Source organism: Crocuta crocuta, unplaced genomic scaffold (genome assembly GCF_008692635.1).
Source record: "Crocuta crocuta isolate KB4526 unplaced genomic scaffold, BGI_CrCroc_1.0 scaffold122, whole genome shotgun sequence".
Classification (NCBI taxonomy): domain Eukaryota; kingdom Metazoa; phylum Chordata; class Mammalia; order Carnivora; family Hyaenidae; genus Crocuta; species Crocuta crocuta.
In genome coordinates, this window is record NW_027528839.1 from 563,797 (window position 1) to 587,857 (window position 24,061).

Consider the following 24,061-nt stretch of genomic DNA (forward strand, 5'->3'; position numbering starts at 1 on the left):
AAAAGCAAAAGCAGTGAGGTGGTGTGTAAAGATCAGGAAATATAGAAAGGAGGTTAGATCAGAGTTACTATCATTATTATCTTCAGGCATATCCTTTTCCCTCTCTGTGCTTTCATTCCTTCTTCCTAAAGAACAATAATAGTAATGGCTGACATTTGTTGAGTGCTTATTATGTGCCAGGCACTCTTCCGAATTTCTATACTAGCAATTTGTTTAATCCACTCAATACTGCTTGAAAGGTAATAACTATAATAGGTACAATTATTACTCTATTTGACAGAAAACTGAAGTACACAGAGATTAATCAACCTACCCAAGTTCCCAGCATTAGTTAAGTGGTAGAACCAAGTGAACTCTGTCACATCCATTATTCCCTCAAATGTTTCTATTCTGTAAGATTGTTTTGAGGATCAATTGAGATGGTGTGTGTGAACACATTTAAAAATTATTGACCATTGTTTTGCCTTTTCATAGAAATATTACAGAAAAGGCTATTGGTTTTATCTTTTGACTAGCATATCTGTATGTCTTCCTTGATTGCTTGATAATTTTAGTGCTAAAAGAAATGACTTGAATCACAGAATCTTTGGAAGGATTCTCAGAAGTCATCCATTCTAGCTCAACTTCTCGTTCATTGTAGCTCTAATTTTTTTCCAGCATGCCCAGAAGATTTGCTTGAATTCTTGCAGTCAATAGGTGCTCCCCAGTCACATGACATTTATGAATGGCTCTGACTGCTTATATTAAGCTTAAATTGCACCTTTCTTTCCTTATGGTCACAGAATATTAGAGCTGAAAGAGCTTCTGGAGAGGAAGTCAGTGATTCTCATACTCAGGTAGGCGGTGAAGGACCTGGCACATTTGGCCTAATAAGCCAACAAATATTTATTGGTAAGATTATAGCCCAGTTTCTTTCTGTTTTAGAAAACACTGTCAAAGAGTTTGCAAGTGAATTTTTAAAAATTTTTAATGTTTATTGATTTTGAGAGGGCATGAGCATGAGCAGAGGTGGAGCAGAGAAAGGGAGAGAGAGAGAAAGAATCCCAAGCAGGCCCCACACTGCCAGCACAGAGTCCTTTGTAGGGCTCGATCTCATGAACCATAAGATCATGACCTGAACCAAAATCAAGAGTCAGACATTCAACCAAGTGAGCCACCCAGGCATCCCTGCATTTTTTAAAGCAAGCTCATATTTATGAATTCTGTAACCTCATGTAAGTAATTATGTCACTTATCTTAATTATCTCAAGTCATACACTTAACCTCTGTTGAGCACTTAACTGTATGTCAGGCACCATGCTTAAGTACCTTTTCTACGTTACCTTATTTGGTCTCTACACCTGCCCTGCCCTATAAAGTATATTTGATGCTAATATTACCTCCTCTCGTGGAACAGAAATTAAGGCCTAGAGAGGATGACTAACTTCTTAATTTTACTAAAGTCACAAAGCTAATTAGTGACAAATGCAAGATATGAATGTAGGTTATCTGATTCCATAGTTCATAGCCTTAACTGCTATTCTAAATCACTGCGCAAACTGAAGTGGTTTGGAAACTTGGGGTCATCTACTAGAGTCAGGTGGATTTTTTAAAACATGTCTTTGAGGACTGCTACAAATGTGTGTTTGATCCAGATATTTGCCTTGTAGTTCCTTTGATTTGGGAATTCTATAGATCATAGTTCTATGACAGTCATATGGAAAGTATGATTAAACCAGAAAAGAGTTCTGTTGAAATGGTAGGAATTATCATCCAGAATTAGTTCATTGATTTATTTTAACGCCTTTTAAATCTTAATCACACTTATCACTTTGATGTTGTGTAAAGCTATCTTTAGATGCTACTTAAGCCATGTGCATTCAGTTTTTAGCCCTCCAAAAATTGGTATCCTGCCTTTTCTGTTTTATGCATATTCCCAGATATTTTATAACGATTGTGGAATATTGCTAGAAATCGTATTGAATCAGGTGGATAATGTTGCCACATCTCTTTTTGATGCCTTTGGCCACCAATGTAGTATGAAATTTCATGATGATAATTTCAAAGAGGTTTTACTCTTTAAATCAGAAATCATTATACCTATTTTAATTTGAAAGAATTTCTATGAATTGAGTAGACATAAACAATTGCCAGGGAGAATATTATAGTCCTCACTAATAATAACATTTCTAGGAATTTTGAAGCCATGGTTAGGAAAAAAGCAATTTGGGGGAAATTGTGAATACGTGCAGTAATATGTTTTCTTAACAATATTTACATATCCAATCTAAAGTTACCTTGTTATTCTGTAAAGGAACATCTTGATCTCATCATAAAAAGCATTATTTGAAATTATAAACTCATCAATGCTTAGTAGTGGTTATAGTCTGACTTCTGCTTCTAAACTACTTTAAAAAGTCTAGAGAAAGAAAGTTCTTAAGAAACCACATCAACTTTTTCTTATACTTCAAGTCATATTTACAGGTTTTATTAACAGAGACCTCAGTACAGTCTTACATATATAAATTTTAAAATACTACAGATTTTCTTCTAATAAAATTGCACCTATCAAGTTTACCTTAGAGTAGTTTTGATTTTTATTATAAATGCTGTCATAAGTTGCTAAACTTTAAGCAATCTTGCCTTTGTTAATTTTTACCACTTTGTGAGAAGTGGACATAATTTGAAGCAAGCACCACGATTAAGGTGAAGCAAAGAAAGTTTTGTTTTCTATATATTATATCCTCCATATTGTTAAACAGGTAATACACACACACATGCGCGTGCACACACACACACACACACACACACACACCACATACATACACACACAATTTCAGGATAAGGATGGATAGAAGTAAAAAAAAATAATAAACTCCAGACTCAATGGTTATTGATAATCATATTGATATTCTGTCTTATCAATCTTTTGAATATCTCTGTCTTATCAATCTTTTTTCAAAATGCATCTTCAGTATATTTTAATCTTACTATCTTCATGAATTTCTATTTTCTGCAAACTAAAAGTTTGCCTATAGTGAAACAAATTTCTTTACATTTCAGTTTTTCTCTTAATTGGGAATGAGTATTATGAAGACAGAAGTTCTATTTCAGGCAGCTTTGGAAGTACGTTTTCAGTTCTGGGGCATATACATGCTGCCTGTTTGGTGAGCCAGATGGATGTGGTCCAGTGCTATTTCCAGAAATATTCTCTTTGGGTATTAGAAACAAGAGGTTTACAAAAGCACAACCTGACAAATTTGTTCTGATTTTACATTAATCTTTCTTATTAACAGAAATGATCATAAATTTTCTAAAACAGTTTTTATATTTTTTATCTGGATCATTGGGCCCTGGAAAGCCTGACAAAGGTGTACTCACTAATTCATGTATAGGGGTGACTGAAAAAGTTATCTTGAGGCCTTTAGGAGATTCTGCAGTTGAATCCAGAACACAGCTTTGTCAACTACAGTGCTCAGAGGACCTTGGAGAAATTTCAAACCCTTGACTATAGCTGCTTCTTTGAAAGCTTTATAATTTTGTTTCTCTGTTCATGAAACAAGTAATGATTCTACCCACAGAATTTTACCCTTGTATGTTTTTAAACCATTGCATTCTTTTGTTTTTGACTAGGAAGTTTTTGCATGTAAAGCAAATGATATTGTATTTGCACTGGACTTTGAAGGATTATCTACCTCAAGAGTCTTTCATTTTTGTTAGGAAAATGGACATGTATACACCTAATTAAGATACAAGACAAAGGAAACCTTCCAATGCAGGAAGAAGAGGGCTGTATTTCAGCTGTAGCATTCAAAGATGTGCTCAATGCACCAAACCAGGAAGGATGAACAGATGGGAGTTGGAAGCAAAAGTTTTAGGTTGAAAGAACATCCTAAATAAATGATTTATTCATTTGAGCTCTTTAGGATAGCAGCAACAGAAATTAAATTCAAGCCAACCCAACTTTTAAAAATAATGGACACAGTTTACTGGCTCGTGTAACTGCACAAGCAAGAGGTAGAGAGGTCTACAAGGCCAGATCCACGCACGCGAATGACATCTTCTAATATCTGTGTCTCCCCATCTCTCAACTGTGTAGTTCTCTTTGGTGACTTCATTTGAAGGTTCGACTCTCCTTCATTTTGAGGTGGGCCTGCACTCAGATCAGACCTACTTCTTAAAAAGTTTTCATTCCTAAATGAAAGGAAGCTTCTCCTTCCCAATAGTTCTGACAAATGGGCTGTGATTGGCTTTGCGTGGTCACATGCCATCTCTGTCATCACAGAGATTAGCCTGGATGGGTGGATAGAGTGGCTCAGCTTGATCTCTGAAGCTCCATCTAACCAACAGGACTAAGAGTGGGGGAGAGGAGACTATGGACATGTACCTTCCGTCTACCCAAGGGGAAGCAGAGAAAGACGTTGTGATAGAATGAGGGGGGTAAAGATGGATTATTTTTTGACTCGCCTCTCTTTCCTTTAGAGAATGCTGTGAAGTAAAGGTAAATAATTGGAGTAGGACCAGTGTTACTCCCCATCATAACCCTTCCTGATCCTCTGCTTCTCTGAACTCTGACAGCACCTATGAACTCCACTAAGCAATGTTAACGTTGAACTGCTTACTGCTTTATGATCTATAGAGGGGCTGTGTATTTATTAATCAGGCTTTTCCAGAAAAACAATCAATAGGGTGTGTGTGTCTGTGTGTGTAGATAAATACATAGATAGACAATGCTTTTTTATATGTAATTGCCTCACATAATTATGGAGGTTAGCAAGTCCAATATCTGCAGTTGGGCTGACAGGTTGCAGACCCAAGAGAGCTGGCATTCCAGTTCAAATCTGAAGGCAATCTTCTGTAGAACGAGAAAGAGCCACTTGCAGATGAAATCCAAAAGCAATCTGAAGGACAATTCTCTCTTGCTGGGGAGAACCAATCTTTTCGGTCTATTCAAGCCTTCACCTGATTGGATAAGGCCCACCCACATTATGGACAGCAATCTGCTTTACTCAAAGTTCACCAATTTAAGTACTTATCTCATCCAAATGTACTAGCACAGAAATACCTAGGACAATGTTTGCACCAAATATCTGGGCACTCCATGGCCCAGTCCAGTTGACACATAAAATTAACCATCACAAATTGTTTTTATATTTACCCTTATTTTATTTGATCCTATTTTCTGAAAATTTTTTCTTCAAAAATATTCTGTTGCTTGTTTTGCTAGTCCAAAAAAAATGTTGTGATTTTTTTTTTTTTTTCACTAAAAAGGACACTTGTATCAGTTGATTCTAATTCTAGTTCTTTTTAGGGAAAGGGTTTTCTTTTTATTATAATTAACAAAGTTAAATTTTAAACATTTTTGCCAATAGTCAATGCTTGAAAAATAATTTTGGCCCTTTCAAAATTACTAATATTATTTGAAACCAAAAAATGTGGTGAGGCAAGTGGTTATTTTTAAAGAAACCATTTAATTGTTCTGCTTAGCCCATTTATTGTTCGGACAAAAGGTTGTCATGTGAAACTCAATATATAAAGATGGAAATTTTCCAAAAAATAAATATTCATAAATTTAGAAAAAATTCTCAGTTAAGATTATTTAAATAGCAATTTGTAATAATGTGTTTAAAATATATGAATATTTTATATTCATTGAATTTATCTGTTAGCAGGCAGTACAGGCCTTGAGATTAAAAACTAGATTGGAATTATTATAACTTCTAGAAGGACATCAGGACAGAGTTTTTCAGATTTCTCTAGGAATTGTTGTATCCACATTTGTTTTTACAGTTGCAGATTTTTTGTTTCAATGCATCTTAATGCAGATTCAGTACCTGTCAGTTATACAAGAGGAATCCTCCTTTCTCTTATTCCTCCAGATCCCAGTTATTCTGTGCTGTTATCATTCAAGTTATTTATTGGAGACAGACATACACTGGTACCACACAGAAATATACTATTCGCAGCTATTGGGCTAAATGAGAGTTAGGGAAAAAAAGATAGAGGTACATCAGAATTAAGATAGGGTTATTGTTGTTGTTAATCAAGTAAGTATCTTTGAAATTCTGTGGTTTTTTTCTTAATGGCTGTTTAATTTCACAATATTACACAGTTTTGTAATTTATTATGATCCCATGTAGAGATGAAGGAGAGTAAAAGTTGTATGGAGAATAAAAAGGTAGTAAAAGGAGAAGTAAAAAGGAGAAGAGGGAAGGAAGAATAAAAATGAAAATAACCTAAACAGACAAAGTTAGGTCCTATCTGCTCTGGCTAGTGTATCACCACTAACTGGATCAGATGAGGTTCACTGTTTTTTCTTTGTTTGTTTGTTTGTTTGTTTGTTTTTAAATGTTTATTTTTGAGGGAGAGAAAGAGAGAGTGAGCATGAGTGGGGAGGAGCGAAAAGAGAGGGATAGGGGATCCTAAGTGAGCTCTGCACTGTCAGCCTGCAGAGCTCATGCAGGGCTCAAACTCACAAACTGTGACTTTATGACCTGAGCTGAAGTCTGTCCCTTAACCGACTGAGCCACTCAGGTGCCCAAGGTTCAGTGTTTTGCCCTGTATTAATGGGTATTTCTCACAGAGTGAAGATGTAAATGGATGCCAGCATTTGGTTACAATCACAGCTCCAATCTGTAAACATTCTTCAACAGAGTCATCAACAGCTTTATAGCAACTGAAATAATTCTGGATGCAGACAGTTATTTATCCTGCCCAGACCAAGAAACTCTACATGGAGAACTCAGTTTTAGGAATCCAAGCAATTACTCACATTTACCATACAGCCACACCTCAGTGACCTGGAGCTCAGTCTCGTAAGTTCCTTCACAACAGAACCAAATCCCTCAGGAGATAGTCTGGGTTAGTTTTTTCTCCATCAATTCCACAATATTTACGAAGCTCCTGTTATATAGAGGGCACTGGGCTAAGTACTAAGGATAGGACAATGAGCATTCTCCCTCAGTCTCAGTCCGAAATCTCACCCAACACTTGAGGGTTGCCTCTAGTGTGGCCATCCACGAGGACTCCCCATGAAGCCCACCACACTTGAATTCATCCTCTGACTCATCGAGGCATCTTACACTGGATCCTCCCCATCAGATGATACACTCACGAGCATGCCCTGTGTTCTGAGACTTCCTTTGTATCTCTCACAGTTCACCTGAGACACTAAACAAACATTTGTTGAATTAATTAATGAAATGCCTCCCACCGAGCACCAAACTACAATCTGTACAACTCTCAAAGGCTTTCTTAAGCATGTTGCTCCCATACTTTTTTTTTTTTTACAAGTTTGGTTGCCTGGCTCTGCAAATTAGCCTCTAATTAGCCTCTGCAAATTAGAAGAAGTGCATGATTAGAAGTGGGGAAAGGTTTTCAGTAAGACATTCTTCATGATGTGAGGCTGGAAAATTCAAAGCTGCGTTACCATGGTAACACTATTTTCATAATGATGACCCGATTCACTATGAAAAAGTTAAATGATATTTTCTACTGTTTGTTTAAGGTGGTAGAGAATTGTACAACAAAAGTAAGATGCTTAGAAAAGAGCAAGCATGGCTTATCTGGAAAAATCACTTGTGTAGGTCTGTAGAGTTGTACAATGCTCTCCACTGGTGAGAAGAGATGCAGCAATTAGCTGGTATGTTTATGTACATATTTTTGCCAGGATACTTTGTGTTTCTGTCATTCCACTTTAAAGAGTTGCAGTCACCTTAAGAAAATAATCTTATATAGATGGTTTCAATGATCTTCCAAGAAACCTATCACATAATTCAATAAAAAATTTAAGAAAAGGAAAGAGACAAAAACAAAACACATGAAAAATAAATAGTCCTCATCAAGCCCAGATCTTCTATAATGGTTGCTTTAAGGTACGGTGGAAACTATTTCCAATTCAACTGTTTCTGGTCCTCTCACCTGTTAAAGTAGTAAGTCATTAGGAAAAAGCTTTTAAATTAAAATGTTGTAAAACAGACTGCTTTTGTGAATACTGTGCAAATAATCTCATAAAAAAGAAAACTACAGCATTGTTTATAAACAATTTACAGTGCTGAGTTGCTATTTTTTATTGTTTAAGTTGCATTAGATTTCACAAAAGCTATTTAAAAAAAAAGTTGCACTAGGAAGGCCTTTCCATTGTATTTTTCAGAAGAAAGCTGGTTTTCACAATATTATTCACATTTTGTAAACAGCATCAATGAACCTGCGCATAAAAGGTTAAATGTTTGCAGACCATTCTCTTTTGCCTCAAAGATCAGAGACAAATTACTATTTTTATTTTACATTCCCTTGATGAGGATAATGATAAACAGCTGTCACTTCAGTGCTTGGACTGCAAAGAATCTTATTGCAATCCTATAATTTAAACAAAGAAAAAAGCCATAGTTATACCCAGTATACATACAGAAAAGAGCACAACAGAGAATTTGATTAGAACTGGGTCAGGGAAGAGGGAGCATTTGCTCTCTGAAATTGCTCAGTCAAAAGAAAAAGTCCATCTATGCACATTTCCCCCATTTATTTTAGATGTATTGGAAAGAGCAGTGTTTCTTCTTTCTGAAATCAGGAAAGAAATTCCGTTTGCATTGTGAGTTTTGTGACTCCCATCATGTCCATGGTATTATCAGAGTAGTTCAGATTTGCATGTGACCACATGTTTTTCCAAAAGCGAAAGAGAATTTCAAATTGTTTTCCAGATTTTCTGGAATACTTCTCCCTCTCTCGTTTTTTTTTTTTTCCTGTTGAGAATTAAACTATTCGGTGTTCTCCATTCACTCTGACACTTTCCCTTATTAATTGCATCTGGTTTCAAAAAGTGAAAGTGAACGTCTTTTGCGTATTTTGATGTGCAAAGACTAAATAAAGTAAGGCTAAATGTTAAAAAAAGGTGTGAAATGGGAAAATTCAGTGTCTCTACATAAAAGTGGATGATGATGTAACTTTCTTGGTGTTTTATATTTCTGCAGGCTCTTTTAAAAATACTGCTTATTCTACTTCCCTCTTCTGTTTCAATCATTTGTTTTTTTTTTATAAATATCACTACTTCAATGACATCTTTTTTCCCTAGAAACTCTTTTTACATTTATTATTTTTTCTATGAAACTAACCTGATGTACTATGGATGTTTCACTGTTTCATAATACTTCTTGATTTTTTTATACTTGAGGGAAAAAAAGAAATTTGTTAAAATCTAATGCCTCTTACATTTACTGAACAAATTTCAGCTCTCAGTGATTCAATGTGCTCTTCTATAGGTTGACAATAACAATGGCCCTTCCCTCCTAAGGTAGCAGAGTGGGTTTTCTATGTAAAGTGCTTAGCAGAGTACCTACAGCACAGCAAGTGCTCAATAAATGTTCTTGGGAGAGGTGGAATATTGAGACTAAAATGTCATCACCTCTGGCTGTTAAATACCATTGCAAAATCTCAGTATATTTTAGGTCAGAGAGACAAACTGAATTGTATTTTATGCTTTGTGGAGGTTTGTATTGTTTTGTATAAAAGGTATTTTCCTCACAAAGCTGTTGATCATTTGTTCTCATTTATACACATAATTTCGTAGTCATTTTATCACTCTCACTGTTACCAAGTAGTAATGGATCCCAGCTCATCACTCTGAGGTTTCTCTGGTCTCCAGCTCCTCTGACACATAGGCAGACAAACTTGGATACCCTGAAATGCATCAGAACTGCCCCCTTGATTTAGGTAAACCCTTTTGCAGCTGTTAACTCCTCCTCCCATGCATCAGGCTCTGTGCCGGGTGCTGAGAAGAGAAAGATGAATAAGACCTCAGAGTCCAGGAGGGAGAGAAGCATAAACCTAGGCTGGATATTAAATAGTAAAAGTGAATACAAGACACAGAGGAAGTACTGAGGGGGCGGTGTTGGGGGGCTGGGGACCATCAGGAGCTTGTCCGGAAGAGGTGATGATGGAGCAAGTCTCTGAAAGATGAAAGTTCTTCACAGGTGGGAGGAGGGGGCTCCAGGAGGAGGGGACTAGCTTGCAGAACACATGGAGGTATCAAAAAATACATTTGCCGTTTTTATTTTGCTTGAATTGAAAATGTTTTATGCTCCAATTTTTCACCTTGAATTTTCATAATGTATGTTGAGAGTCAAGCAGCTCTCTAACTCTATCCCATGAATATTGAGAAAGGAAAGAAAGAGGCTGACATTGATTGAGGCCCTTGGTTGGGTCATCTCATATGTGTTCCCTCATTTAGCTTCCACAAGTTTTCCAGGGACATGTATCCCTATTTTAAAGAAAGGGAAGTTGGGTTTTAATCACATTAAGTAACCAAAGTGTGACCTGTACACAATACAGCCTGAATTTGAACCTAAAGTTTTCACTTTCACATATAGTATCCTTAACACGACTTTGCAGTTACCACTGACTCTTTACAGTTTGGGCTCAACCTGGAGCACATTTGCAGTGGTTTTTATCCCTTAGAAAGATGTTTGGGAACATGACTGTTGTTTCACTCACATGGTTGACCTTCCCTCTATCAGCCCTCTATCAGTTTATGGCCTTAGCTTTTTGCCTATTTATCCCAGATCCTATTGTGCTTATATATCGCAAGTTAATAATAAAAATAAAGAACTACATAAGGCTTGATTTAGTTCTATCTTTCATTGACCAAATACCATTGAAAACAACTGTTCTTTCTGAAACTTCCTCTACCTTGTTGTAGTAGCAGTAAGATGCCTCAGAAATGTCCTCAAACTATCACTGGAAGCATGGGGTCATACTCTCAGCACTGGAAAAAATGACTGTTGTGTATTAGAGTGAGCACAGTATTTTAATGATTTTAAAAAGTGCTGGATGTTTCTGAGCCAGAGAACCCTATATAAATTATTAGAACCAATATCTATCTTTGTTATTGTTGACTTTGTGGTCTGCAAATATGCCTTTCACACATGCTTATTGGTTCAAAAGAAAAGTTTGTCATTAATAGATCCATTTAAGCCATGTTGCACAGTGCTTTGCCTAGAACTGATTGGATTGAAAACCTGGCAGATCAAAGTATGTACATTTCCAAAGAAAAGTACTTCATGTCTACAATGGAAGCAATAAATTACCCCCCCCTTTTTTTTTACATTTGTAATTAAATCTTTCCAAATGTTAGAAAGTAGCCAGACCACTAACAATATTTGTATCATATTCTGGGGCTTAGATGGTTCAACCTGACTTGAAATGGAGACCATTTGTTCTAAATTGATTTCAATGCCAAGCCAATAGGTCAGCCCTTAATGATGAAGATGGCATTCCAGCCCAGCCTCTGGTGGATAAGCCAAAATTAATTAACTCAAGTCCCATAGTATAGAAAACAGATGCTTCTCTCATGTTGCACAAATAAATTCTTTGTGTATAGATGTGTTCTGTTTTATTCAAAGAATAACAAGTTGGAAGTTAAAATTGTAAGTTTTCCACAATGGAGCCAGCCTTTAGTAGTGATGACAGAAGCATGAATTTACAGAACAAATTCCAGCAAGTGCATGGAAAAATGAATTATTCTCTATATCTCTTACTTTGGCTCCAGGCCAGGCTTAGGAGATTTAGTTTTAAAACCTGGACGATCCAAATGCTGATCCATTCCAGAACAGACCTAGGAGTTCCAGAACAACACCAACGTTATTTCTAATCTACTGAATCCCTAGAGACCCCTCCCAGAGGTTTACATCTGCATCATTCACTTGGACTCAGTTCTTTGGCCAGCTTGCAAATGGCTTAAGATTAGATTGTTCTCTAGAGGTATGTTGTTAGGTGCACTGTTTATCTGATTATTCATCTCAATATGCACTCAGAATTAGGATAGTTGCTTTTCCTAGGCTTTGGCTACTAAAAGTAGAATAATAACTTCATGGTTCTGATCTCTTTTCAGAATTAATGCGTATGTTTAAGGTAAAGATGTTACCATCTGGTAATATAACTCCAAATATAGTCAGCAGAAGTAGATCATCTGATAATGTATGGTACTTTTTTTCTTGTGAACAAATGTGAAATAACCCATGTTTTCTTTCCTTTCTGTTAGACTGAAAATGATGAGAATGGCCAGGCAGAAAACTTTTCCATGGACCCACAGTTGGAGAGGCAAGTGGAGACCATTCGCAACCTCGTAGACTCCTACATGTCTATCATCAACAAATGTATCCGAGATCTAATTCCAAAAACAATAATGCACCTTATGATCAACAATGTAAGTGACTATAAACTGTCTCGTTTTAAATTTCAACCCATATTAATGTGGAAACTGCTCATAGTCTCATCAGCTTCTTGATGCTATTTTCTGGATGGTTGAAATACCTCCTGCCCAGGTCCATCATTTCCTGGGCAGTGACTAACCAGAGAAAGTGGCAAGTGACTGACCAGAGAAAGAGGATTCAGGGAAGCAGACATGAAACTTCTAGCCACAGTGCTATCGTATTTTCTATTGCCTATTTTCTCCTGAAAAGTATGCATTTGCTCACGATAAAGCAGAGCAAAAATACTGTAGCTGTGGTCAGGGCATAAGTTAATTGCAAAGGCAACAATAAAACCAGATGCCCCGGCTCCTAGACTTGAGATTAAAGGCAAAAGATATTTATTCTTTTCTATACACATATGCATAAAATATATTAACATGGTTATTTTCACCTTCTAAAAGCTATAGAATGATCTACTAACCTGGGAAACGGCTTTTTGCCCTATCCCTTGGATTCAAAGTCAGTCAACTTTTCTAAAGTGATGATATTGCCACAGATCTTAAAGTGCCTGCCACGCTAGCCCTCAATTGATCTCTAATGTATAGAATCTCTCATGGTTATTTTTTATAGTAGTCAGGATATGATACTTAAATTATGGTCTAGTTTGGCTCTTTGGGTAGCTATTTTATTAAAGTACAAATTATATCCCAAGTTATTCGAGAAATTATCTTTTAGATAAGATGGGCTATAATGGGGTGTTTTATAACAGGCTTTTCTGACTCTTAATAAGGAGATACCAGCATTTTAAGTTCTAGCTATCTTCTAGGGACACCTTTTTATTTAAATCAATAATATATTTGGATCATTTGCTTGTAACAAATAAAATTTAGCTGGCAAAGGTACTGAAATGAACCTCACACTAGAATTCAGGAGAAACCTATATTCTAAGCCTGACTCTCCTACAAACTCTATTGACCTAGAGACAAATCAGTTAACTTCTTTGCATCTAGGTCTTCCATATGTAAAATACTAATCCTAGAAAAAGTACTTGGGTTAGGGATTTGTTCCAGAAGATAACATATATGGAAGTATGATGAAAAGTATATATGTAAGAAACTAATGTGTCTGGCTGCCTACATAAGAACTATAAAAAGCCTTTATCCCTTTTTCAAGATTTCTTTCGAAATTGTATTTGTAAATATGACATTCTGTTGTTGCTCATGGTCTATTCATTCTTCGAATAAAGGTTTCCTTGAAGAAACCCTAAGCACCCACAGTTTTTACCTAACTCCATTCCCAGACACATTTTTGCATATTCAACCAAGGTTAGTAGGATTCTTTGAAGTATCAGCAGTAGGTGAGCAAGATGTTGGAAATTTGCAAACTATGAATTGTATTCTTTAGCTTAGTCAACAGCCTACTGTGTGACCTGAAGCAAATTATTTGGGTCCTCTGAGTTGAAGTCAGTCACTTCTAAAATTATGCTAAGAACAGTGAGTTGCCTCACTGAATTATCACAAAACATAATAAATGAAACTATATGCCATTTTGAAAACTACAAAGTACTAAACAAATAGCCTGTATATTTTTAAAATTCTCCTCTTAACGTTGCTTAAATGAATTCAGGTTGTTTTGCCGTGGTAGATCCAGGCACTTGCTTATTTAAACATTTTCCTGATTAAGTATCATTTATCTTTTCACTGTTTTATCGTGAGTCATTAGTGCTGCCATCAGTTCAAACACTATTTTGCTCTGCACTGTATTAAATCATCAGCACAGGAAATAGCACTTCCTGTCTGTGCCTGTGAGGAGCAGCCTGACACTAATTAGTTAAACGGAGAAAAAAGAAGAAAAAAACGACCCTCTCACAAATCCATGCTACTTTCACCTTCTTGAGAAAAACACACATACACATTTAAAAAAAAAAAATGGGGGTAATTGCCTTCATCCCTCCCTGGCGTGCTTGTTGGCTTTCATGATATGACTAAATGCCGCCTCCAAGGGTATAACGCATGGAGGTAGGGCTCTTGGAGAGACCTTGCAGAATGATGAAAACGAAGACTTTTGGTCAGATCTTGACATGCAGATCAGTAGGAATGTGGAGAAAACAGAAACATCATGTGATGCCGATTCTTACGAAATTATGGTTATCTTTGTTTGAAATTTAACTTTTTGCATCAGTCAGAAAATACTTTTACATATCTCAGATGACCACTTTTCCTTGAGTATTATTTTATCTGTTTTAACCGTGTATGTAAAAATATGTCCGTTTTAAATATATTTGATTATTCTATATGTGTAAAAATGTAAATTGCTCCTTTTGAATGCCATATTCTCATAGCATCTTTTTGTACAGAATGTCTGAGCCCTGTGTATTCATTCTGGAAGTGCTCTGTTGAGTCCAAGGACCAGAAACATGACGAACACCCAGCACCGTGTCATGCACATGTGTTGATTTCTTTATTCAATTTAAGGTGCAGAGGTCTTCAAGGTGGAGAATCACAACTAGAAAACAAATACCTTGACTGCTCATTCTAAATTCCATCCACGTAACGCTGCTGCCTCTGTGAATGGCTTTGGGTGGACCCTGGTTCTCTAGAACTGATAAATGCCTGAAACGGGGTCCTCTGCATGTTGGACAGTCACCGTCGAAAGCAATGATGTGGCTTTCCTCTTTGAAATTCCCATTGAAATGGGAATGGCGACTCTGCCTCCCGAAAATGAATCTGTTTCAGCCAACTTTTATAAAGTTCAGAATTTGGTGGGCAGTTTCCTTTGAAAGTTTACATTAAGTGTTCTGCCACTCAAGTCTCCATATGGAATTATTTAAGAAGTTTAAAGCCAGCAATAAATGCCTTGCCTCAGACATACTGTAAGCCTTTGTCTATTGAAGGGCAGCAGCTGTTTCATTGCTTAACTGTGCTAGGTAACAGCAGCACAAAGAACCAGCACGTTTATGACAGCCGCCATCGAAGCAGCAGAGTTTTGTTCGGAATATGCATGACACCCCATGGCCAGTAGAGTGTGATGGCCTCTCCCTCTTGCAGCTCACTCTACCAGATTTGCCATCAGAAAATCGAAAGGTGATCCAGCTTTATTGTAAAAGCGTGAATGGCAACGTGGTTCATGATCCTGTGCTGGGACCCACAGGACAGCCACCCACTGGGTACCCATTGTTTTGCCATTGTTAGCTTATAAATGAAGAAACTGAGGCTCTGAGAGGTTAAGTGACTTGCCCAGGGTCACACAGCTGGGGCTGGCAGAGTCAAGATGGAAATCCAGATGCTCACGTTTGCAGTCTGAGGTTCTCTCCATTTCAGAGTCCGTATGCATAGGGCAAGGTTAGGGAAACTAAATACAGCTCAGCCTTCTCAAACTAGGGGGCTCCTATCCCCATAGCACATACCTGGTGTATCTTCCCAGAGGGTTCATTTACTCAAAGATTACATTAGAGGTCGTTTGCATATGAGAAGCAATGTTTTAAATCTTAACTAGAAATTCAAACAAACCCAGGTAATACAAAATAGAACATAAAGTTTTTGTGAAACTTTTTTAAGAATCAAATATGAAGCCTAGAGGCGTTTCACACTTGGAGTGTGTGCTGCGCCTGGACCCCTGGAGACCCACATCCACTCTCCTTGGCCATTGGCACTTTGGTGGAAAATTAGTAACATGTGCCCTAGTTTCAGAACTCACTGTAACTTTTGTGCATATGAAGTAGAGTGTTATTTTAAATGTTCATTATTTGAGGCGAAAGTACACCTTAAATACCAGGGCACTGGTTTGTTTCCATGGGTCAAGAATTCAGCATCCTGTTCAAGAAACAGATCGGAACCAGGATCCAGAAGCCCCCCTCGTGCTCTCCCACACTCTCATCACTCCCCGCCAAGAGTAACTCTCCTTGTTTTTTACAGCATAGCTGGGTTCTGCCTGTTCTTGAACTTTGGAATCGTATAGTGTGTGATTGTTGGTGTCTAATTCTTTTGCTTGACGTTATGTTTGTGAGTCAAAGGATGTCGCTTTTTTAAAGAAGGGAAACGTCATTGGTCTCTAGCAGAACCAAATCCCTGAGAAACAGAAAAGAAGCTAAAACAGACGTGAAGGAACTGTAATCACAAGCTTCTCACCAAGTCCTTTTCCCAAACTAAGCAAGTTTAAACTTCTCAGTTATGTTTTTTACATGCGTCTCCATGTGACTGTGAGCAGCCACAGACTGCAGCCCTCCCATCTAGAAACAGAGACTTTAAGGAAATGGTCTCCTTAGTAACAGAATTGTGTGACAATTCTAGGAATGTCCCTTCTACTTGTGAAGGCTTCAAAATGGTCTTAGTTATGAAGACAAAAAAAGGTTTAAGATGCAAACCTATCACAGGCTGATAGGGAAGGGTTAAAGTAAGAAAGAGGGGAAACATGTGGAACATTTTTAATGACCTCACATTCCTTTACACTGAGTAGAACGACATGGCAGCCATGCCTGTTTATCTAGTGTGTAGAGTCTGAACTGCAGTGAGGTTCTGTGTATGAGGATTTTTTTGTGGACCATACCAAGATGTAGAAGTTATAAGGTGTTATAATTAAAGGCATAAATCTTATTTCAAGCCTTACATCCAAGTATAATTTGTTTTTGTCATGTTCTGTGAGGTACATTCTAAATGCCATCATCTCAAAGGGATCTATTTGTCCTCCATTGTCGTGCAGAATCCTTGATTTACATATTTGTACCAGGGATACACAGACTGCTCAGAAAGTCCCTGAAGTGTCTGGAAACTCCCTGAAGTCCCCCCTACCTTTGTTCCAGTTGTAGCATCACCACACTAGGCTAGCAGATGAGCAGAGTCTTTCTAAAATTCTGTTTCAGTGCAAAATAAAATGTTAACCTTCGCTCTGTATTGAACTCTGTATGTCACTTGATGTCTGCACTGTTGTGATAGCTTGCTCTTTGTCCTTCTGCATCTACATACCTAATGCCACGTTGGCCTATGTGCTTTAGCAAGAATAGCTTTTGTGTCCTGAGCACTAACGAAATGTAAGGCATCTTGCGAGGCAGTTTATAATCCTCATGACAGCTCTCGACGCAGCTACGACCACTGTCCTCATTTTACAGATCAGGAACCTGAGACTGACAGAGGTTACTATTTGCCCAAAAACAGTAAGTGTGGGAGCTGCGACTCAGATTCAAAGCTGTTTGATGCCGCAGCCTGAGCTCTCGACCACTGAGCTGCCTGCCATTTTCTCCCACGCTAATAATACTCCTATGAATTCAGAGCACTCGCCAAATCTTTGGGTTAGCAGGCGAGTTTTAGTGTGTAACATTTTGATGTGGAAGAGCTGGTTCAAGGCAGATCTTTGATCAGAATGCTGAAACAAGCCCTTATTACTTTATTTCGTGGTCTGACAGGCGCTTCTTATTTCAGACCTGCTTTAAATCTATTCTTGGAAGGACCTTCTTTTAAATTGTGTTTACTAGATTCTAAGTGATACTCCAGTTAGATATAAAGCTTCAGATTGGCTGAACCCAGCTGCTGTTTGATGCCAGGAAAATTGTCTGGTTTTGAGTTCCAAGCCACACCATCTAAGTGCACACACACACACTCAGCCGTGGAAGATTTGTGCGAATGTCCCCGACTCCTTGGGTACCTGCGAGTGTGCTGAAAAGTGAATAAATCTCCAAAAAGGGGAATGAGATATTCCCTAAGCTAAGTTTACACTGTCTTTCCTCTACACCAATCTAGCTGACTTTTCCTTTATAATGTAATTTACATGTGCCCATTTTTTTCTATCCCACTGCAGTCCTGCTGGATTAAACCTTCACCACCTCATAAGTGATCTATTAGTCTTCTAACAGATTTCTTTATCTCCACTACCACCCTTGCAAATTCTTTTCCAATCACAGATTAATTTCCCTAAATTCTCTTTTATCATTTCACTTACTTGCTTACAAGTTTTCTATGGCTTCCCATTGCCAAGTGGATAAAGTTCAAACCATTTTCCTTGGCATTCAAGGCTGTCACATCTGGCCCTAGGTGACCTGGCCAAATTTACCTTCCACAACTATCACACTTCTACCCTACTAGACAATTGCCCAAACACACCTTGTCTACTAGATTACTTCCACTTTTGAGGCACTCTTGGTTTATAAAATATGTGCAGAGAATACTTTTTATTTCACCACAGTGAAGTTGTGATTTACCTGAATTTTCTGAACTATATAGTTTGATACCTTTAAAAATAATAAACCTATGTATTTTAGACTCTTATCTCTTGGTTATGTACTTAACTACAGCCCAGGAATTCTGAGCATCTGAGAGTTGTTATGTTGTCTGCCTGAATTTGTAATAATTAAATATACTGGCCTTTGCTCTTTCTTAGAAATATCCAGTGACTCTAGATAAGTGTTGGTCTCACTTAACAGAGAAACTGAAAAATCCAAGTTGGTTTATTTTTTAGGCTTAAGTTAATTAACATACTTGCCATGCCACTCTAAAATAATGATGCTTAAATATAAATAGTCTTTTCTAAGCATTCAAGGTGGGGAAGAGGATAATGGAAGGAGCACTAGACCTTGAGTCAAAAGATTTGGGGGTTCAACTTAGTGTTATGTGATTTGAGGCAATGTACTTAAACTCTGAACTTTAATTGTGTTATCTGTAAAATTGGGATCATAAGGGCCCCTGCGTGGCTCAATCGGTTGAGCGTCCAGCTCTTAATTAACTGTGAGGTCATGATCTCACAGTTGGTGGGTTGGAGCCCCACATTGGTCTCTGCGTTGACAAGTGCAGAGCCTGCTTGGGATTCTCTCTCTCCCTCTCTCTCTCTGCCCCTCCCTTCTCATGTGCTCACTTGCTCTCTCTCTCTCTCTCAAAATAAATAAACATTAAAAAAATAAGATTATAATATATTTCATAAGGGTGTGGTGAGAATTAAATTAGAAGACTTGTGAAGGCACTTGGGACACACCATATTCCACTGATCCTCACATTCACTTGTTTCACATTAGTATTTCTTTTTTTTTAAACGTTTTTTATTTATTTCTAGGAGAGAGAGAGAGACAGCGTGAGCAGGGGAGGGTCAGAGAGAGAGGGAGACACTGAATCTGAAACAGGCTCCAGGCTCTGAGCTGGCAGTCAGCACAGAGCCCGACGCGGGGCTCGAACCCACGAACCGCAAGATCATGACCTGAGCGAAAGTCGGAGGCTTAACCGACTAAGCCACCCAGGCGCCCCCGCATTAGTATTTCTGACATGAAGATGCATGTCACACTCAATGACATCTTGGCATTCTGTCATAGTTTAATTAATGTGTTTTCTCTTTGTGGCCCATAAAATTATGACGTGTTTTCAGATTTACTGGTATCTTAGATTTGATGAAATATGGTGGCCAGCACTCTCTCCCTGTGTGCCGTGCAGTATATGCATCCTCTCCATTCTTGTTCTGCTACAAAATGCCACTCCCCTAAGACTCATACGTATTGTTGGCACTTCAGTCTGTTTTCCGATATCTGCTAACTATGGAAACACATGTCAGTTCTCGTTACTGTTAAGTAGCTTCTATTGGAAACCTCTAGAGGACAGAGAGCATATCACTTTTTTTTGGTAAATCAACTTGCATAACGATATAAGGTTCTATATTTAATAAAAATTCACTTATTAGTGCTAATTCCCCTCTTGAGATGACATTGCAACCTGGGATCTTAATAATATTTCAGTGATTTTGGTAAAAGCTAGGAATACCAAGGAATGGATGAGTTGGGTTATTACATAGGTTTCTTTACATCAATGTTTTCTGTTGAAAATACTGCTTCTTTCCTTCTGGGACCTGCCTCATCCCTAAGCCAAGCAGCCTCGGACAACCTCATGGAAATGCTTACATAGCCAACAGGTCCTGTTCTGGCGACGGTAGGGTATATCCCTCTTTTCAACTAATCTAGGTTTACCTTTAGCCCACAGCCATGAGAAAGGGAAAAACTGTTCCTGTACTGGTGCTGAGAACTGGGAGGACAGTGAAGAAACAGGAGGAAACAGACGCATACACACTGAACATCTTGCGTACCTCATGCATCGTGCACCTTTTCCCAGAGCGGGCTGTCGTGGACTTTGTCCCCAGGCTCTCAACCCGTTTATGCCATCTGATCACACGTGCATCCCCATTTTTGTTTCTCTGTGGTGATCTGACAGGTTAAAGATTTCATAAATTCAGAGCTCCTGGCACAGTTATATTCTTCGGAAGACCAGAATACTCTCATGGAAGAATCCGCAGAACAGGCCCAGCGCCGGGACGAGATGCTTCGAATGTACCAGGCCCTGAAAGAGGCCCTTGTGATCATTGGTGACATCAACACTGCCACCACCTTCACCCCTGCACCACCTCCTGTGGACGACTCCTGGATACAGCACTCCCGCAGGTAGGGCATGGCCCTGTGTCACCTGAGGCCTGCAGACCTTGTCCGGTATCACTTTCTGAGTGTGCTTCCCTAAACCAATATGGACCTAAAGAAAAAAAAAAAGAGGAAAAAAGATATGTATGTTCAGGAGTGAAAGACGGGCATCAGATTTTCCCAACCCCTTCAAAAACAAGCACAAAACATCCCTATGACAAAATATTATATGGTCATCAAAAAGAATAAGTTCTATACTGAAATGAAAAGATAGTCAAATTATGGAGCACCTGGGTGGCTCAGTCGGTTAAGTGTCTCGCTTTGGCTCAGGTCATGATCTCACATGTGAGTTTGAGAGCCCCACGTCCACTCTGTGCTGACACCTCAGAGCCTGGAGTGTTCTTTATATTCTGTGTCTGCCTCTCTCTCTCTGCCCTTCCCCCGCTCACAGTCTGTCTCTCTCTCTCACAAAATTAAACATTAAGAAAAAAAAATAGTCAAATTACTGTGAAGCTTTAAAAAAAAGTAAGTTGTAGAATGTTGGGTTCTAATATGTACCAAAAAAAGGAATTTAGAGAGAGAGAGAGAGAGAGAAGAGAGAACGTTGTATCATACTACATGTGTTTTATTGTGTTGTATTATAGAAGGTATTTGAAAAAGATACACGAGAAACTGCTGGGTTTTTTATTGGGTGTCTCCCCAGAGTGAAGGATTGGGAGGAGGGGAACCTCCTTTCCACCATTTACCCCTTTTATACCTTTTCTTTTCTTAAGTTTTTTTAAAGTACTCTCTATTCACAGTGTGGGGCTCCAGCTCAGGACCCCGACATCAGCAGCAGCATATTCCTCCCACCAAGCCAGCTGGGCACCCCTCCTTTTTACACTTCTTTTTTTTATTAAAAATTTTTTTTAGTCTTTATTTATTTTTGAGAGAAAGAGAAACAGAGTTCAAGCAGGGGAGGAACAGAGAGAGACGGAGACACAAATTCCAAAGCAGGTTCCAGGCCCGGAGCTGTCAGCACAGAGCCTGATATGGGACTCAAACCCATAAACCACAAGTTCATGATGTAAGCTGAAGTCAGAGGCTTAACCAACTGAGCCACCCAGGCACCCCACACCTTTGCACATTTCTAACATGGATATGAGTTACTCAGTGAAGTGTAATTTTCACAAACCTAGAAAATACATTCTTAAAGATGAATTTAGACAGAAACTGCTCTTTTCTCTCCCCAGGTCACCTCCTCCGAGCCCCACAACTCAGAGGCGGCTGACCCTGAGCGGTCCCCTCAGTCGACCCGCATCCGGTAGAGGGCCTGCGCCAGCCATTCCCTCTCCCGGCCCCCACTCGGGGGCGCCCCCCGTGCCCTTCCGGCCAGGCCCGCTGCCCCCTTTCCCCAGCAGCAGCAGCAGCAGTAGCAGCAGCAGCAGCAGCGACTGGTCCGGAGCGCCCCCACAAGTGCCCTCACGGCCCACCAGGGCCCCACCCAGCGTCCCAAGGTGAGTGCCCCGCGCAGCGCGAGGTGGGCACATGCTCTGTGGCTCTCTTCTCGTAGCATGAAGGACAGGGTTTATTTGGAAAAGAAAATTGCAAAGATACTATCGTACACATTTGCGATTTTCACCCAGGAAGGCTACCATGGGAAAATGGTGGAGACTGTGACACCATTTAAAAACCAATATGTGGTCCAAACCTTTCCTTTAGCAACTGGCACACACTTCATGGGACCACAGAAACTGAGTCCAAATGAATGACGCCTGGGCAGCTGTTTGTAGACTCAGAGAGCACTTTGAAAGGAAAAAAAGGGCTATGGCAGCATCATTGCAAGCTGTGCGCTCGGTAGGTCAGGAGAGTATCAGGAACTAAGGCCTTGCCTTCTCTATGACTAAAGGAATTCTAGAAAACCACTCACTTCAAGGAATATGATCCATCTGCCCCCTGAACTATAACCCTTAGACCCAATATTATTAACTTTAAAGTAGCCTGAGTAAAAACTGTGTTGATTAGTTTGCAATTGTTTTTTTTTTAAACTACACATAGAAATTTTCACACACACATGATGATTGCTGTGTGCAGTCACTAACCGTACACGAGCTGGAACATTGTACATTTGAATAGTACATTTTGGCACGTGTAAGCAGATTTTTTTTCAGGCTTGTGAAACAAAATAGTGAATAAGTAAATGAAACTTGAAATGTATACAGTTGAAGCTATATTCTCACCTTTGTGCATTTGCGGTCAAATATGTGCAATGTGTATAATTAGAGACTTTGAAAATAGAAGGAATTAAGAGGTTTTTTTCCTCAACATCAGAAATTTTAAAAGGAAAGAACATTAGCCCATACAGACATTTAATTTTTTTTTAATTCAATTCAGAGGATTGAAGTATGTGTATGCTTTATGAAGGAAAACCTTACTATGCACGTACCATAAAAGAGAAGTGACTTCCTCCCACCCATGAAGCCTCAGTCACCTCACCCTCTGATTGTGGGGCTTACGTTTATTTTGATCCTCAGGCTGTTAGGTGAAATGAAGAGAAGGGACATCTTAAACACATAAAAGAAGGCTGGTGTCACAGGAGTATCAGGGGATGTGGAATCAGAAGACCTTGGTTGCCACAGACCTCATGCAACTCATTAAACTCTGAGCTAGGGGTGCCCTATCTATGAAAGAGGAACAACTTCAGCAAGGTCATTGCCCACGTCACATGAAAGGAGGTGTTTGGAAGAGCCTGATAAACTATGAAGCACCATGGTTGTTAGGGTTATCATCACTTTGGTCCCAATCAGAAAGGATATGTGTACTCTCAAACCTATTTTTTTTTCTCAAAAATACGTCCGGTTTATAATTTATTTGGAACTCAGCTAAATTTATAGTAATAATAATAAAAGCAATAGCTAATATTTATTGCGCTCCCAGTGTATGCGAGGCACTGTCCTAAGTGCTTTGCAGGTACATTTTTGTTTACTGCTCATAGCAACCCTAAAGGATAGGTTATTATCCATTTTACAGATGAGGCACAGAGTTCTAAAGAGCTTGCCCAAGGCTGCTCAACCAGACCCTAATGGAGCTGGGCTCTAATCCCAAGCAGTCCGACTCCAGAGACCAGTATCCTGACCACAATACCAGGGTTTCTCAACCTCGGAACTACTGGCATTTTCCTTAGGGTGGGGGTGGGGGGCTGTCCTGTGCATTTTAGCATGTTTTGCAGTATCAGAGCCTCTACCCAGCAGATGTCAGTTGTACTCCCCCAGTTGCGACTATAACAATGTCAGCATTGCCAGTGTGTTTGGGGAGGTAGAGAGGGGGGTGTAAAATTCCGCCTCCCCTTGAGAACTGCTGCGCTACAGAATTTCAAAGATTTTCCCTTCCGTGTAAAAAATAAATAAAAAATATCAATGTTGAGCCTCACTGCAAGTCAGATTAAATTACTGTTTTCGGAAACCTCAGATTGACTGGGAAAGTGTCTGCCATTGTGCCAGGAAGGTGTGGAGGCCACTGGGCAAGGGTATTGAGGGTGGGAAGA

General features: G+C 38.9%; 1 protein-coding gene across 6 annotated transcripts in view; it reads left to right on the plus strand.

Annotated features, from left to right (window-relative positions):
- Positions 1 to 24,061, plus strand: part of DNM3 (dynamin 3) — a 584,407-nt gene that overhangs the window by 529,841 nt on the left and 30,505 nt on the right. For 5 of the 6 annotated variants that reach the window (XM_077755999.1, XM_077756002.1, XM_077755998.1 and 2 more), the window contains 3 exons: positions 12,014 to 12,178; positions 20,339 to 20,565; positions 21,771 to 22,034. In XM_077755999.1, coding sequence (XP_077612125.1) covers positions 12,014 to 12,178; positions 20,339 to 20,565; positions 21,771 to 22,034 — 656 coding nt within the window. Of the gene's footprint in view, positions 1 to 12,013; positions 12,179 to 20,338; positions 20,566 to 21,770; positions 22,035 to 23,051; positions 23,368 to 24,061 lie in introns of those variants that run through there. The other variant, XM_077756000.1, reaches the window with a different exon arrangement.